Genomic DNA, 17371 nt, shown 5'->3' on the forward strand with positions numbered 1-17371 from the left:
AAAAATATTTAATTTTCACTTTACTTTCCCTGTTAATAACATGTTACAAAAATCGGAACCATGCAAAGAACCAGCTTTTATTGAAAATGACCCCTCGTCGTTGAAACTCACAAGGAAGCTTGTGTTTAGGTTTGCACAAAGGCCGAGACAGAATTAAGGATGTTGTTTCTTTTTGTAAAGTTTTGGGGTAAGCAGATTATGTCTTGTTCAGGTGTCAGATAAGCAAAAGCTCAGCAGGAAAATGACAAATAGATTAATCAGATAGGAGCGTTCCAGCATCTCAAGCACTAAAGTCTGACAGCCAAAGATGCCTGTCGGTGCACTTGTGTGACAAAAAATCCATGTGCGGCGGCGTAAGCAGCCTCTTCAAACACCCGGGCTGATAATGGAAACCAGTTTCTTCACCACTGTATTGTACAGGAAACAAAATGTGTTGATGCGAAAACAGTGAGAATAGCACAGGCAGTGTTGACTAAACAGCGCCAAAGTGTCACAGTGGCAACGGGTTTTGCCAGGCCAACTCCAAGGTTAGAGCTTCGCCCTGCAGCCTTCCAGTGACGTACAGTCGTATTTTGATAACAGTCAGCCAAAAAAAAACAAGACCATGTGCCAACTGGGTGAAAACTGTTATAAAATAACATGAACTGGAAGAAGGTGTGTTCACATATACATCGCTTTTAATGATGTAGCAAACAGAACAAGAGAAGTTCAATGACTTCAGTACTGTATGTGTTGGCTTGCTGCAACCATGCGTCTTCACTTGTTTTCACACCCAGTTTCGTTTTTTTTTTTAGTCGCCGTATATTGAACACGTCTCTATTTTTTCTGAATGGGTCCGTGTTTTTTTTTGCTGTTGTTCCTGTTTACGAGCATGTGGGTGGTGCAATACACATTCATGCTACTGGTGTGAAAGTACAGCCAGATCTGTGGGAGGTGGTAACGGGTCAAGGTATGCAACAAAGACAAGGACGAAGGCGCCAAACAGGGGCTCAAAACATGGAAATGATTGATTTTTGCAAAGGATTTCTGGGGCTAATATGGAGGCTCTGGTATGTTCACCAGCTAACTGTTATGTTTTAAGAGCTTTTTTCGCATGATTGGGCCGAGTGGGAGAGTGAACAGAAACATTAAAGCTGCAGACTGTCCGACCAAAACAATGAGCTGAAAGCAGCAATGACCTATGAACTGAGGGGAACTGCAGACTTCATTGGTCATTTTCGCTGGGTTAATGACTATGACCTCGATATTTGACAGTTAAAGCAGTGACAGAGTGTATAAAGTACACAGGACCTTCCTCCAAAAGACCGGGGGTTCGACTCCAGTGTCAGGCGAGTGAGACATTAAGCACATGCTAGTAATATTAAGTATGAGGATTATTAGGGGAGGTCCTAGGGCTTCCAATAGTGTTGCCAAAGGACATAAAAAGCGCCAATGCTTGATGCTTTGCTGAAACTTTGGTGAAGTCCTATCCAGTGACAGCTGGAACAGGCTGCAGCCCCCAACCCCTCTGATTATGGAGTGTCCTGGTGGTTGAATGGTTGTATTTAGGCCATTGTTTCCTGATGTTGATTGAGTTTCCAAATGTTGATTTTTGTTCACCAGAGTAATGTGAATTCACACGTGAGCACCATCAGCTCCTATCAAATAAGTGGACTGTGATGGACCGGTAAACGTCTCCCACTCCCTGACACAGGACGTTCCAGTCTGGGGTTTGACTCTTGGTTTGCGGACAGATTATTAAATCCATCTTTCACTGTGGAAATGCACACTGCAGAGTCCGCTGACGAGACAAAATCTCACGTTATTCTACTGTCAGTTCATATAATTAAGAATAAATACATTTAATCTCCGAAGAGAAGTTTTTGGTCGGCCAATCAAATGCTGGCATCAAACAAAAGATGCCAATAATAAAAGAACAAACTTTGACAAACGGCGACACAAACAGCTGACACCTGCAAGTTCCCCCCGGTATCGACCATGTAACTGATATCGACCTTGCTTTTTGTTGGTTCTAGTTCGGGTCGTACATGTACGTAAATGCCATTAAACGTCCCTTTGACTTCCCTACATTAAAATGTTTCTCTGCTTCTAGCTGAAAAATGCCTCCAGATGACATCACTTGGAGAAACCTTCAGTTCAGATTATGTCATCTTGTTGCTCACACTATGTTTGTGATCATGGTCAACCTGCTTTTCCAGATGTCCCCCAGATGACATCATCTAAACATCTAACGATGAAAAACTGGAAGCAGAGACATATTTTAATATAGGGAAGTCAGAGGGAAGTTTAAAACTACTAATTATTGTATTTCAAGTATGTTTTAATTGTTTCACACTTGTAAAGAAGTCACTAGAAACAAAAGATGTGACACATGGCTCCTTTCATATTATTTAGCTGTTCTTACAAAGCTTTGTTTACTCCTTCTCTTCCTGGATTTTCTCATTATTTCCCTATCTTTTCATGCAAGGACGTACTGGAAGAACAGGCATTAGAGTGAACTGCAACCTCCAGACCTTTGTTGAGGTTTTTCATTCTGGTCTGTCCACTTCTGCTCCATTCAGTCATTGCAAATTTACGCGCTTAAATGAAGGATTTTTCTCCTCTTTTTTTTCGGTCTCATTTAGACATGGACGTGAAGGGACAAAGGTACTAAATGGCCAAAAATGTCCATTGCATTGCAGTTATCTGTGGAAGGTTTCATCTTATGAACGCAGCAATGTTAAAATGCAAATACTTCATTAATGTACTTTTCAGAACCAACAGTAAAAGACAACAGCGTGGCTCAGTCTAAACATAGATGTTCTGTTTGCCTGGGAGGAGGCCGTATATAGCATCCACTCATATGTCCATGCAAATCATAGATTCTAAGTGTTAATCTTGGCAATTGTGGTGTTTACTCTAGTTAGCGTAAGCCAGGTGCTGTGGTCATTTAGCTGCACCACCTGCACAGCCCTCTACGGTGCTGCAGTGCAACCGCAACTGATCTCGTTTTTATACTGCTGCTGCGAATAAAGTCAGAGGCGGCAAAGACAACAACAAGCTGCACAGAAATAACATGACACAGGCCAGTGTGACAGCACATTGAAAAGGATGTATTTTCTTTGGGTGACAATGCAACACGGAGCATTTTTCCATAGCATTTACATGAATGTTTAGACTGGCAAATTCCCTGCAAAAGCTCAGCAGGTGGAGAAGGATGGAGATGTTTTTTTTATAAGTCACGAAATGAAGACACATTTCTTTAATGAATATTGTGTAAATCAGTGAAATCTTGAACAAGGACACGACAGAAAACATACACGCGTCATCAAATTGAAACGATGGCTTGTGCAAATAGATGCCAGGTGACGTCTAAGACGGTTTCTTCTTATTCTCTTAAGGTTCCCCTTTCCAAACACTGGCGGCGCAATTATTTACAATTATTTGCATAAACTTGCAAATGTGACTATCATCTGGATTGCAAGTGGCCTAATTTGCCTTTCTCCTTGATCCTTGCGTGAATGTTTCAAAATTATTTCAGAGAAGACGAGACACACCTTCAGCTTGCAAATTTGTCGTGGACTCTCAGGGCACACTTTGCCCTTACAACGAAAGCTGGAAGAAACGAAGGCGAGAGCCGTACAGAGAGGTGATGTAACCTCCTCTCGTGCGACACAGAAATCTCTTTTGTTGGCTGAAGAGGCCGATTCCTTCATGGAGTCAAGACACAGTTTACTGTTTACCTTGAGATAGACTTCAGTTCAGTTGTCAGTTGTTTTGGGCTCCGAACGTCAGTTTGCCTTGGAAAAACACCTTTTCCCACTGTGAGCAGAAGTGCAGCGTGATGCTGGAGGCTACTGAAACAACAAAACCAGGAACACAGGTGTCAGTGGGGGACATAATCGTTTCCAACCCTCGGGTCGCAACAGGACACGGCACAATGGACAGATTGTACATGTCGTGTACACGGGGCAGATTGAGAGGCTGAAGCTTCCACTGAGGCTTTAAAACAGACGAAGCTTAACTGTGGCTTCCAGCATCAGAGGTGTTTTCCTATTTACAGCATGTGTCAGTATGAACACAAGAAGCAAACAGTACGTGGGCAAATTAAAGTTATTACCAAAAAAAAAAAAAATACGACCCAACTACCAACAGAGTGCCTACGATTTGATGAGGGCACATTGTCGTCAAACACACAGTCCTCCACACACACAGTGTCCTCACACCACGGACCCATGGAAATAACACAACGCTCCTGAACGTCTGCTGTGGGAAGATTTAAATATGAGAGCAAAAACAAACACTGACTCAGCAGATCTTTGGTTCAAAACCAAACGTTCAGCTTTCAGTGATGCTTAAGCTCGATGCTCCCATGGCAACAATCCATGCCGCTGGCATTGGTGTAGGTGCTGTGTAGCACCATGATGCATTTCTATTCGCGAGACACAGAATACATTCAGTGACAGCATTCGACTGGTGCCGACGCTTTTGAAATGTTTCTCCCACGATATTATAACCAGGGGACACATAAACGATGGCCGTGGTTGATATGTAAGGGCGATTTAGACCCACTTGGTCGCTGTTAGGGACGAGGCAGTAAAAGGTTGAGGACAGGAGGCAGGAAACAGAGGTACAACACGCCCATCCACCAAGGCCTCCCCACCCACTTCCACTATGGAAGAAGACGTGCCTCTACTCATGCTACAGTTGAGTATGTGTACACAGACACATTCATCCCATGTCCACTACAAAACATGGCGTTGACGCCTGACAGCAAGCGGCGGAGAGAATAGGGGCTCCTTTGTTTATCGTGTTGGGTTGAACAACATGAACATGAGTGAAAAAAATAGAACTGTATTTGTAACCGCTCCACAAAAACAGTATCAGGCCTGGTAAAATAAACCATTCATTCCCACCGGGGGTCCTGTGCAAAGTTGGTGCAAAATTTTTTCCCTCTGCTCATGGACGTAACTAAGGGCAGGCCTAGATTTTTTTGGGCGGCCCGACTTAGGCATACGCTCATAGATGTTAGGAGCACGAAAAAAATTACAATAATATACAGTTTGCAACAATTTGCAACAACTCAAATAGTCAAATAGTCATAAACAAAAAGAAATAGACAGCTGTCTGGAGGTGATATCCATACAGTGCAGGGATGATCGGCCTGGTTGCAACTCCGACAAAACATTAGTGTGACAGAAATATGAACAGTCCCCGACTTTAAATAAGGACGATCAGAACACAACATGTAATGTAATTTAATGTAGTTTATCTTGTAACGTAATCTTACCCTGAAGTTGTTTAAGCCCAACACTGTTTTCGTGTTTCTATTAGGACATTCCCGTGGCGTCAAATGGTGATACACTAAAGACCGGAACGCATCATTACCGGATGAAGTACAACAATAAGCAGTTTTCCCTCCTGAAACCACTTTATGACCAGATTTTGATGCATTCAGTCCATTACCGTTATATAGTCTGGATGATCCAACTAGTGTTCGACTAGCGAGCGACTTTCGTGGGAATAAACAGGGTTTGGTCCAGTTCTCCTTAAAACCTCTGTGGTAAGGAGGAGCAGGAGACAGCCCTTTAATGAGGATTCAAACGTTATCCTTTTCACACTGTACCGAACACAACCACCACTCTTGGTACAATTTCCGACACGTCTGCCGACCTGCACTATTGTAACGGTGATGAGGTGCACATTGGATTTGCTGCCATTATTGTGAGGATAAGTCGTCCCGTGAAAATGATGAAAAGTTCCCTATTTTGTGTCTTGCCCTCATTTTCAGGCTCGTCTGCAGCAAACAGTCTATCTACAGTAGATCACCACTTTAATCTGCTGTCATCTCCTTTTGGTCCTTTTTTTTTAAGTTAACACTGGTGACTGAGGTTAAACTCAACCACCGAGATCACATTCTGCCACCACAGCGTAACAAAGAAATAACAAAAAGTCAGGTCGTACATTGGAAGTGTGTTTGTCAGGATGTTCCCAGCCATCTTTGGTGGTAACCCACCAGACTTTTGCCCGTATCTGCCCCCAGGCCTGTCAGCCCTGAGAACATAGTAATTAAGTGGTTGAGCTACTTGTCAAAAGAAATCTGCAGTGCTACACATTTCTTATTGGATTACAAGCTTGCTGAGAAAGAATGCAGGAACCGGTTGGCGTTCCCTCTCCCTGCTGCTGGTAAAGATGGAGAGAAACAACCTGGGCGAAAATGAAAAGAGATCCTACCCTTTCTGTCACGCCCTCTGGTTACCAGTGCAAAATACAGCATGTGCCATTTATTCCCAGAGTCATAACAACCCACCGTGTGTGTGTGTGTCTGTGTGTGTGTGTGTGTGTTTGACTTTGTGGTGCTTAATAGTTTCTTAATGTGCAAAAGATTGTAGCGTATCAGATAGGCTGGGAGTTACTGGCGTGACAACAGCAACAGTGGAACGGATGACTTGCCTCAACACCTGGACAAGGGCTTGTGTGTGTGTGTGTTTGTGTGTGTGTGTGTGTGTGTGTGTGTGTGAGCTGAGACAGCTTGAGTAGTGATAAAGTAATAAACCAACCACACATTCATTGGCACAGGAGCCAAATACTATGTGGGCAGAAGGGCCGTAGAAGAATGGAGCAGTTGTGTGGTGGTGAGGATTTCAATCAGCTTTTGAGTTTCATTTTGTTTCGGCAATGACAATGACGAGGCCAATGCACTGATTGGAGTAGCTGTGTTGCTTGCTATGCTTTCCATCTTACTTCTGCAGGTTGCTCGACTAATACTTAATACTTTTCACAGCGATGTTACTGAATCGCCATCTTCATGAACAAATCCGTGGCTTTGTGACAGTGAAACGTCAGTTGGCCAAAAAAACCTTATTTGGCTTTACATTTACATTTACGTTTAGTCATTTAGCAGACACTTTTATCCAAAGCGACTTACAAGTGAGGTAAATTGGCTTTAATTGAACAATACTTGCATGCAGTGGCGATCCTAAACTTTACGAGGCCTGGGGGAAAGAAGCCCCTCTCCTTCATTTCTGGTAATAATAGCAACAATAATATCAACAAGTCGCTTGCTGAAGTGTCCAGTGCCTTTATGGGAGATTTCTGGGGCTTTAGAGTTGTCATTGCAAAATGTGTTTGTGTGTGTGTGTGTGTGTGTGTGTGGGGGGGGGGGGGGGGGGGGTGCTTTACCTGAGCTTGGACTAGAAGCGGCAGAATGGATGCATGTGTGAACTGACAACACTGGGTGTCACAGCTGAGCAGGTTGGTTGGTGTGAACTGCGACGCCTTCACTTTCTTACTCAAGTGCGTTCAAACTGTGTGAAAAACAATAAATAAGCTACTGGTCGGTGATTATTTATACTTGATCTGCATGAAGTGATTCCAATTAGCAAAGTTATGTTTATGTAGTTAGATAGATGTCTTTTGCATAGAAATACAACCTTAACATTTAAATGAAGTGTCCAGAAATACATGGAAATCAATAACTTGAAATTCAACTTGATTATTTTTGGATTTTTTTCGCATTGCTTTGTGATAGTAGTGCATCTCTGTGTAGGCATTTGCAGCTCTATCAAACAAAACATATACAGAATACGGTAACATCAGATGCTGTGAGTGGGGGTCCCCTGACCTCCCTCAGGTCAAAAGGCCCATTCAGCGATTTGACAAACTTCACATCAGAGTGAGATAAAACCTGTCACATCAGTCTGTATAAGTAAAAAAAAAAAAAAGACACCAAGTGACCTCTGTTCTGTTGTCTTTGGGCGTCTTGAAACAAGAGCCACAAAAGAGAAAATTCCCAGACTGTGTGTGTGTGTGTGTGTGTGTGTCTGTCTTTCTTTTCCTAACGTCACAGCATGAAGGAAAGTGACTGAAGTCTCTAAATGGCAAACGACACCTGTGTACTCCAAACAAAATGCTACTGTGTTAACTACAACTGTTGATAAGAGGATCTTGAGGGTGGGGGTGGGGGTGAGGGGAGTGAGGGGGTGGGGGGTGGGGGGGGCAACAATCCAGCTCACTCTGCTGACACGCTTAAATCTCACACTTTGGGAATGAGGCCGTAAGGGCTTCAGCAGATACTTATCAGCGGCGGTTAGTGCAGACAAACACTGTCACCTTCTGCTCAGCAGCTGTCAGAGCGGCCGTGCACGAATACACACACATTGTTTTCATGTAAACACACCACGTGGTGAAGTCGTAGACACCAGAGAGTCTTGTTATGTGTCAGGATTGGATTGTTGAAGGCAATTAACATTTAAAGAGAAAAAAAAAATGGAAATGATTTCATGCATTATTAATTCATTTATTGTTATTTATAAGCGGGAAAGTATTTCAGTGCTAATTCCAATCATTCTTAGACGATTACAGTCAGTGGAATAAGGTTTAACGGCTACAACCAGATCGTCGAATATTTATTTTCCATGTTGTCCTATCAAACCACGACAGCCCTGATTTAAATGATCACCCAGGAACTTTGTCACATCCTCTTCAGCCAGCAGCTGGTTAGCATAGTGTGAAAGCAGGAGGACGTACGTATAGGCAGTAAGTACATTTACACTCACAGGGGACGAAGGACTGCGCTGCTGTTTTTACGGGTAATCGGGGGACGGTGTTAGCAGGCACTTGGGAAATCTGCGAGCTCGAGAGGAACCTGGTTTCGCCTCCAGCTCAGACTTGTTTTAAAAGCCTGGCGCACAGAGTTTAACTGTATAAATGTCCGAATTTTAAAAACCCCAAGGGGGAAAAGGACTTATTTGGACGCCTACGAGACACTTTGCGTTAGGAAAATATTCTGATATAATGAGGCGGCACCGCTCTTTTCATTCTTTCACTCAGCTGTGTGCAGCTTACTGTCTGCAGCCATTGGTCACGCACATGTGCAGTTGGAGGAAGCCGATTAGAAACCTGTTTACATGTAAACATGTCAGAGTAATCGGCGTTCACCGACAGACAGCTACCCGGGGAAACCAGGTTTCCCCCGATCCCCTAACTGGCTTTGGGAAACCAGCTTTCCCGTAAACACATGACACTTAAGAAATCCGTTTTCCCAAGGAAGCTATCTGTAATCCTGTTACCTAAGCTCGTGTAAACGCGATCGATGTCAGGATTCGTTTTCACAAGTCGCACTTTGTCTCTGTCCCGGTAACTAAAGTTAAGAAATGCAGTAAATACACGCTGGGACTTTTCATTGGGGTTGGTTTTAAAGTCTGTTTCTCACAGCAGGGTGGACGAAGCGACAATGCCGGGTTTCTGCTCAGCTGTGTTCGCACATGAGTTTTTTCTTTTAAACTTCCACGTAGGTTTGTGTGTCCGTGAGCCGCAGCGTCATGATTAACATCCCTCGATATGCTAAAAATGAAACCCATTTTCTTTAGAAACAGAAAAGGGAAATGCACATCTGAAAACACTGAGCTGGGACCCTGGTGTGTTCTGATGAAAGCGCAGCTGTTTAGTGGCAACATATGATGGAAACTCACAAAGTGAATTCGACATGTCCCTCAATTCCCTTCTCTGCATAGGTCCTCGTCGATGTTTCCCGGAATCAGTGGAGGAGTATAATTCCTCCTTTAGTCACACGCAGGAAGTAGGAAGTCCTGCAAAAAACAAAGTTACTCGGTTGACAGACACACACACACATACACACACACACACCTAAAGAAAATATAAAACCAAAACAAAATATTAAGGGCAACAATATGCTCTTCCAAAAAGGCAAATAACCCCCAAGGGAATGAATATTACTAATCAATCAACACGAAGAAGTGTTATAATCATTAGCATCGGCAATTGATTGATGATTAGAGTGAAAAAGCAACACGTGGTTTTGGCCTGGAAACGTGATACGACATCACTGGTGCCGTGGTGCTAAAGTCGGGGCTTGTTCTTCGTTTTCGGACTTTGGAAACGGTCAGACAAGCTGTTTCCAGTCTTTATGCCAATTTAAGCTCAGCTGCTGTTTGTCTTATAAGTGGCCAAACATGGGGTCAGTAATGTACAAATGTCCACACCAGGATAATTTGTAATTAAGTCTGGTCCTCACACAAACACCAATACACGTTCTTACACACAGTGTAAAAAAAAACAAAAAACATTTGATACCAGTAGCCACTTAAAGTGAAGTCATCTTTCGCTGGTGACACAAAATGTCATCATCAGCCCAAATCCAATTACATCAGCAACAAGAGGACCCTCTGAAACAATCGCACGTCCTGAGTGTCCACCTGACAAAACATGTCTCTGTGGGCTCAAGACCAAAGGAGAAAAAAGTACAGCGACAGGACAAAACAGAGCTTTGGTTCAAGAGTAAAGTGGTTCGGCTGCAGACGGAGGCTGATGAAACGTGACCATTGGTGCCAGAGAGAAGAGATTAGTGGCTCTTTTTTCCCCAACCTCTCGTCTTGTTCATTATTGCATGGATCAGTGTTCTGCAGCTCATGTGAAACCCATGTTTGGAGCTGTCTTTCAGCATTGACACACACACACACACACACACACACAGTTTTGAGAGCCCGTAACTGAGAAGGAATGAGTGGAGCAACGCATGCTAACCGGATGAGATGCTGCTGCACGCAGATTCATATCATGTTTCAAACCCCTGAAGAACAGCGTGAGTCAAATATGAAAAACATCACAAGACTCGGCAACAGTTCTTTGGCTACGGAAAACAAAATGTTTATTTGAACATTTGTTTAAACGCTTTTGCGATTTATTGTAATTAATATGTTGCCACTTACTGTCCAAATAAAATACAGACTTTGACGTTAAAAATGTTGAAAACGGGTTTCTGAGTTAATTGTGCGGCATTTATTTTAACAATTCCCACAAAAAAAAAAAAAAAAAAACTTTATTTGATCACTAAATGGGTCAACTCACTATAAACTGAGCTCCAAATAAATATTACTAATCTGTTGACCTGTATTCTACAATTCATAATTTACTTTATTATTAAATATCCACTTATATGCCAATTTCACACTGGTCCACAGCAGTTAAATGAACTAACTTGTTTTTACAATTTTACTACAATGTGTCTAACGCCAAGATTTCAGAATAAATGTTTTCAAACTCTAACTTTAGCTCTATATGTCTGTCTTACATTAGGAGGCTCAAAACATAAGTTTGAATCAAATTTGCTTTTTTAATAGTGAAACATTCACACACAAAAAAAAATTTAAATTGTAAATGGGAAAAGCTGTCTTCAAACATGATTTTATTTAAAAAAAAAACATCCACATAATAATATATAAAAGTAAATAATAGTTTTGGTGAGTTTCTGCGTGTGTGGAGGTCCGGTGGTTCATTACTCTGTGCCGACAAACTTCTGACCCGAACAAAAAAAAAAGAAACCTCTTCAAAGTTAAAATGAGTCAGAACTTGAGAATAAAGTGAAATGCAAGAGATTTTATGAATAGTGTTCAGTCTTATGAGGTTTATTCACGTGAGGGAAAACACATCAGGAAAATGTTTAAATACTCTCCATAATAAAATTAATAATCATGCACATGAAAAGTATAATATACTGTACATAAATATTACATTGGGAAAACCCATGTTTCTAGCTGGTCTGTTTCCTGATGCAGTGCTTGTGTGTTTACAACTCGATGTCCACTAACTGAGACAAATGTGCCGTTTACAGTGCAAGAAATCAAAAGGCTAATGGAATGCTCGACTCATTGCAGGTGTGGGTCTTTTCAGTATGGCTTCCACGGAAAAGGATAAGGAATCGCTGGACGGCATCTTTGTCCCGACGGGCTTGGACAGAAAGTCCCTCGCGTACCTGTCAGTCACTTTCACAGCCTGAATGTCTTTGGCGGAGCCTTCCCTGAACTTGCGGGCGGCCTCTTCTAAAAGCTCTTTGCAGTAGGGACCCCTGGGCTCCGGCCCGCCCCCGCTGCTTGCCTTTTCACTCAGCGAGTGAAAGGAGTTGAGTTTCATGGAAAGCTTAGCACTGTCTTTGCCCAGCTTGTTCAAAGCTTGGCTGGAGTTTTGTGAATGGGAGTTGTTTGAGAAGGACTGCCCAAAGCTCCTCTTAGGCAAGGAGAAGGCTGAGCACTCCCTCGGTCCGCCGTGGACAATGCCAGGAGGCTTGGGATCCGCCCGGTGAGGGTCTGGCGAGTCCTGCAGTACGGCAGCTCGGGATCCTTCCAGCTTGGAAGCGACGGTGGCCGCGGCCTCCTGCTCGGGGGGTTGGCTCTCAGCAGGCATCATCTTGGGCTCCCACACGGCACCCGGCTTCATGTTCTGCACCGCCGTGGCGTTGAACAGGCATTGCTGGTAGAGCAGGGCGTCACCCAAGTTGGCCGCGCCACGGGGCCACATCATGAAGCTGCCTCGCGTCGGCTGCAGCGGGTAGTGGCGGTACGTTGCGGCCACGCTGACGTTGGAGGAGATTAGCTCGACGTTGGCCGAGCCGCTGGGGTACTGCATGGACAGGTCCAGGCAGTTGGGGCCGAGGAAGTTGCACAGCTCTTTGGGCTGCGGCTCGACCTGAGCCGCAGCCGAGTAGGCCGTCTTGTAGGAGTTGTACTCAGCAGCGTGGTGGACCATGCTGTTAGGGAAGAGGACGGAGGCCGCGGCCGGCTGGCTGTTCTCAATCAGCTCTCGTTCTTTGTACTCCCGCTCCAGCATGACGGTTTCCAGCTCCTTGTCGGCAAAGGCTCTTCTCTTCCTCATTCGATCGCTCAGCGGTGGGGGCAGAGACGGGTTGGCCGCCAGGAAGGGATCAGACTGCACTGGGCGATACCCTGTCATCAAGAGAAGCCCCCGTTTCAATTAAAGGTTTATGAGATTCAGTGTGTCTTGAATTAGATCTGATGTCAAACATGCATGTAGAAATGTCCACAATGCTGACAACCATGCAGAACTGCAGCAAGAGAGAGTTTATGACTCAATATGCAGTCATGAAACCATCTTTGTATGCTGTGATCGTGCTGGGGATGGTAAATAGCGTAGTACTGCATGCCAAGAAGTTAAACAAGTTACCGAGTCCTTATCACTGCTCTGCTGTCATAAAAAAAAAAAAAAAAATGTAAAAAACAAAAAAAAAAAGATAGAAACAGAGTCAAGCTACAGGGAAAAAAAAGCAGGTTAGAAGTGGAGACAGAAGCAGACAAAGTTGAGAAAGTGCTAATTCAAACATATAATTACTGTCAGATTTGCCGCCCGGTTACCTTCGAGAATGCTTTTGGCAAGCATGGTGGATGGTCGGATGTGTCGTTGATAGATCGTCCGCCTCTCTGTGGCAATCTGTTTCCCAGATATTCCTTTCTTGTCCTGAGAATTTAAGAAAACAAAAATGATTAAAGACGCGGTTTCAAGAGGTTTTTCCCTGAGCCTTAGATAATCCCTGATTTGTCTCAGCTATGATCCACGTCAAGTCTGTGTTTGGCTAATATAAGCTCCAAGATATATGGGCAATAACATGGTTGTTGTTTTTTTTTTTAAATGCATGACATTTTTAAATGGCGTTAGAAAGAGAGTTTTAGCATTTGTAAAAATACAGTTTAAAATATACCCGAAATGTTTGAAGGGTTTTGCAACTCAATCTGGGGTCATTACTTTAGACAAGACTTTGTAATGAAAGTGGGGGATTTACCCCAACAAGGCAAGAAGCGAGCAGAAACACAGACACACACCGCACACACACAAACACTTTCAGAAAAAGTGGCTCTGGTATCATCTTTAAAATACAGCTGCTGAGGTGGTTCGTTGTTTTACTGCAGACAAATATTTGCATGTTACAGACCTCTTAACACACACATAATATGCCCACATACCCCCACACACACACACTTTAACTGAAATGTGTGTCGTTCACAAATAAAGACATAACCGTCTGAGAGATGACATATTTTCTCGTCCCAGGAACAACCACAACTGTTTTTAATCAGTCAGTTGGATTAAAATGAAGCCTTGTTCGCTTCACACAGTGATGTACAGTCACGTGTAAACAGCCAAACGTGACTAAGCGTTGAAACCACATCTAAAAACTGGCCTCAGTCGATTCTAAAAAGGTGAATTTTGATTAGATAAATAAAAACACGTAGGTATGTTTCTCTGCTTTACTTTGGAAAATTAGCACCGAATTGCACAGAAGAAAATCCACATAAACATTCCCGCATGTGTGTTTGATCATTCATATTCTGGAAGCAAAATATTAGACACAGGTAGAATTTCCTCAGTTTTTTTTTTTAATGTAAAAATGCCGTTTGAAGAACCCAAATTTGCATTTCAGCCTAATTAAAATTTGCATCTGTGATGTTTCAGTGCAGCTCAACTAAATAAAAAAAGGGCAATTCAACCTGAGTTTGCCTGGAAACTAAAGCTTATAGAATTTCGTTGTGAGGATCAATTTAAACAAATTGCTTCGTTATTTGTTAGTTTCACAGCTCTTCCAACACAAGTGTGGCTGATTGAGCTGCTCCTCATAAATAAACCCATGAAAGTGGACAATCTTCTACTTCACCTACTACTGCACTTCACTTTCAGCAGATCTTTATTTTACAATGTGACATGCGGATTTTCACCTCCATGGCCTCGGTGTGCGTCCTGTGTCTGGACAGCAGTGAGTGAGCCACTGGTTTTGCACAATGATATAACGCAATGAGCCCAGATCCACATGAAAATCTCAAAGTCTGAGATGTGAACTCCAGTTTGCAGGTTTCCTGGATTGTACATGTCAGAACACTTGACTGGAAGCTGCTGTGTGATCATCACAAAGTGGAGTTGCCTGGTGAATTAAGGCGAACTGACTTTTGCTGACGATTCTCAGCACTTGAATGCATCACAACGACGTTAATAGAGGACTTGAAGGCAACAGGCTTACCTCCGTGGCTTGCTGCCTCCTCAGCGCCACCTGAGCCGCCATCACCCGCTGTCTCTCCACCACCAGCAGGCAGTTTGCGCACTGACAGTCCCTCCAGCGGCAGAAGCGCTTGTGTCCCTTCAGGCAGGACACGACGCCGTGGTTGCGGCAGCGAGCGCACTTCGGCGTCCGGCTCAGCTTCCTCTGGTCCCCGGCACACAGGCCGTTGGGGCCCGGCTTGTCCTCGTCACCCTTGCTGCCGTCTCCATCGTCCTCGGCGACGCCCGGACCTGGTGGAGCCGAGCCCGGGCGGCTGGAGGAGTCCGCCAGGTCGTCGCTCTCCGTCTCCAGACTTTCCACGTCGATTTCAAACTCGCAGCCAGCGCTGTCTGACATTTCTCCAGCGGCTGTTGGTCCAGGCAGTTTTTATCTGGAGACGCATTTGAGGATGATTTTAGGCCCGTGTCATTTTTATTATAATAACCATAAAGTTATTATTAATGCACATGGTGAAGGAAGCAAAAATCAATGTTGTCACCTTGATTGTCAGCCTATTTTTAAAAAAGATTATAAATTATGAAATTATAAAACTGAATCCACACGGACACGATATGAACATTTCGCGCAATTTCTTGAAACGACGCTCGAATATGTTTAAATTTGGTTTCTGACGTTTGGGGCGTTTTATGGCACCATTATAAGCTTCTGTGTATTTTTATATACAAAGAAAAAAATAAATCAGGCCAAGAGATGCATCCAGACTTTGGCTTAGAAATATATATTTGTATATATGTGAAAAAAAATGTAAATAAGAAAATGATAAAAGCCTACGTTCTTCCCTATAAGCCTATGATTGCTAAAAAAACAAAAACACATGTATGACATAGGTAATTCTATTCTGACATAGGAGCAAACACACTTTTTTAAAGCCTAAAATAAAATAGAAAAACACAGAACCCAGGTTGATTGTTAACTCCGCGCGGAAATGAGAACATAAACTAATAACACACAGCTAAAAGCTTCACTAAATACTAATCCTGGCAGCGCTTGATTTTACCTGCGGTCCTGCGGGGTTACACACAGCAGTGTGGGGAAAGCGAGCTGTGAATCACCCACAGACAAACACACACACGCTCCAGGCTCCACAATCAAGGCGTAATAATTCTCTGTAAACTCAGGTGGATGAGTGCGCGTCCCCCTCTGAACACGTCCGAACTTCCTCTGAAGTGGACGCACCGGGCTCCGCTCCTATGAGCTGCGTCAGTCTGCGCCTTCTGTCCTCTGATTGGCTGCTCTTCAGCACCCGCCGCCCAATCGGATTAGGAGCAGTTATACGGGCGGGGCGGGCGGGGGAGACAGTAAAGTAGGAAATGTAAAAGTTTATTACTTTTTCCGAGTAACGAGTTCAGTTTTCTGTAGGTATGAGGGTGGGAACAAAGTTTCATAAATGAAAACCTACTTGTCACTGTGGGAGGACAACACACTGCACTGTTATATAGCTTGTAAAAATCACATAAAATATAGAAAGTTAAAACAGTTAATTGTGTCTTGTTAAAGTAAATCATGGCTTAATAACAGGACAGAGGGTCAAGAGGTCAGTGGATCCTGAGCCAGAGCCTCTGTATCAAGTGTTATTTTTTTATTTTTTTGAAAGTCACAGAGCTAAGTAAAGAGATGCTAACCTTAAAGAGAGCAATGCATGACCCCTAAAATAACTACACAAAGAGATCATAGAGATGCAAAATGAAAAAACAGACACAAAACAAACCAATCAGTTCAAAAAAATAAATAAAAAATTACACGAGAAACAAAAATGACAGCAGAAAGACACTATAAAGAGGTGAGAGGACCATAAAGTGGTGAGAAACTACAAACTCACAATAGCTACAAACAATGTCAGGGCCTCATTTGCAGTTACCCTGTGTTTCTTTAATTCTCTGTGTGCGTGTGTGTGTGTGTGTGTGTTTAAACAGTTTAGGCAAAAACTCTTCAGAGCCTTTTTGCAGTTTTAAAAATATCCAATGTTGGAACTTTTTGGATGTTACAATTTGTTATGCTTGTTCGTAAGCTAATAGTAATAAAAATGATGCCAACGCTGATGAAGAATCTCTGAATTCAATCCCAGTATCCTCAGACACTTATTGGAGGCTTTAACTCGTCCACAGGGAGCCGCCCCAGTCACTCTGCCGCTTCCAGTCACTCTGCTACAAAATGGCTTCAACATTTGCAGCCTTCATGTCAAGAAGTTAACTGACAATTAATAAATAATAATAAAATAATCAAACTTGTGCAAGTCAATGAGGGCTGCATCCAACCATCAGTCTTTAATAATTAGCTTATTTTTATTTATTTTATTTTGAGGGTAAAAAGGGCCGTCATTCTTTCCTGAAGGCCACGTTTCCACTTTATTGTTTTGGTCTGTTTGTTTTGTGAAAAATACAAAAGACGCTGACCTCTGCCATCACAGTAAACTATTTCCGACCAGCGATATTTTGGCATTTTTCTTCATTCATTTCTGTAATTGACTTATCAATCAATCGACTTCCTTCCACTAGATGACTCTAGGTGAGGAAATAAGGCCTCAACACCCCA

At 43.1% G+C, this 17371-nt stretch overlaps 1 protein-coding gene across 1 annotated transcript; it reads right to left on the bottom strand.

Annotated features, from left to right (window-relative positions):
* Nucleotides 1–11375: 11375 nt before the first annotated feature.
* dmrt2a (doublesex and mab-3 related transcription factor 2a) lies at nucleotides 11376–16013 on the bottom strand. The gene is made up of 4 exons (XM_067521950.1): nucleotides 15837–16013; nucleotides 14801–15209; nucleotides 13146–13248; nucleotides 11376–12719 (listed from the first exon to the last, which is right to left on the bottom strand). Exons 2-4 carry the CDS (start codon nucleotides 15173–15175, stop codon nucleotides 11629–11631), a joined length of 1569 nt encoding a protein of 522 aa, XP_067378051.1. The 5' UTR covers nucleotides 15176–15209; nucleotides 15837–16013; the 3' UTR covers nucleotides 11376–11628.
* Nucleotides 16014–17371: the final 1358 nt, after the last annotated feature.

This window comes from Channa argus, chromosome 11, assembly GCF_033026475.1.
Source record: "Channa argus isolate prfri chromosome 11, Channa argus male v1.0, whole genome shotgun sequence".
Classification (NCBI taxonomy): Eukaryota; Metazoa; Chordata; class Actinopteri; order Anabantiformes; family Channidae; genus Channa; species Channa argus.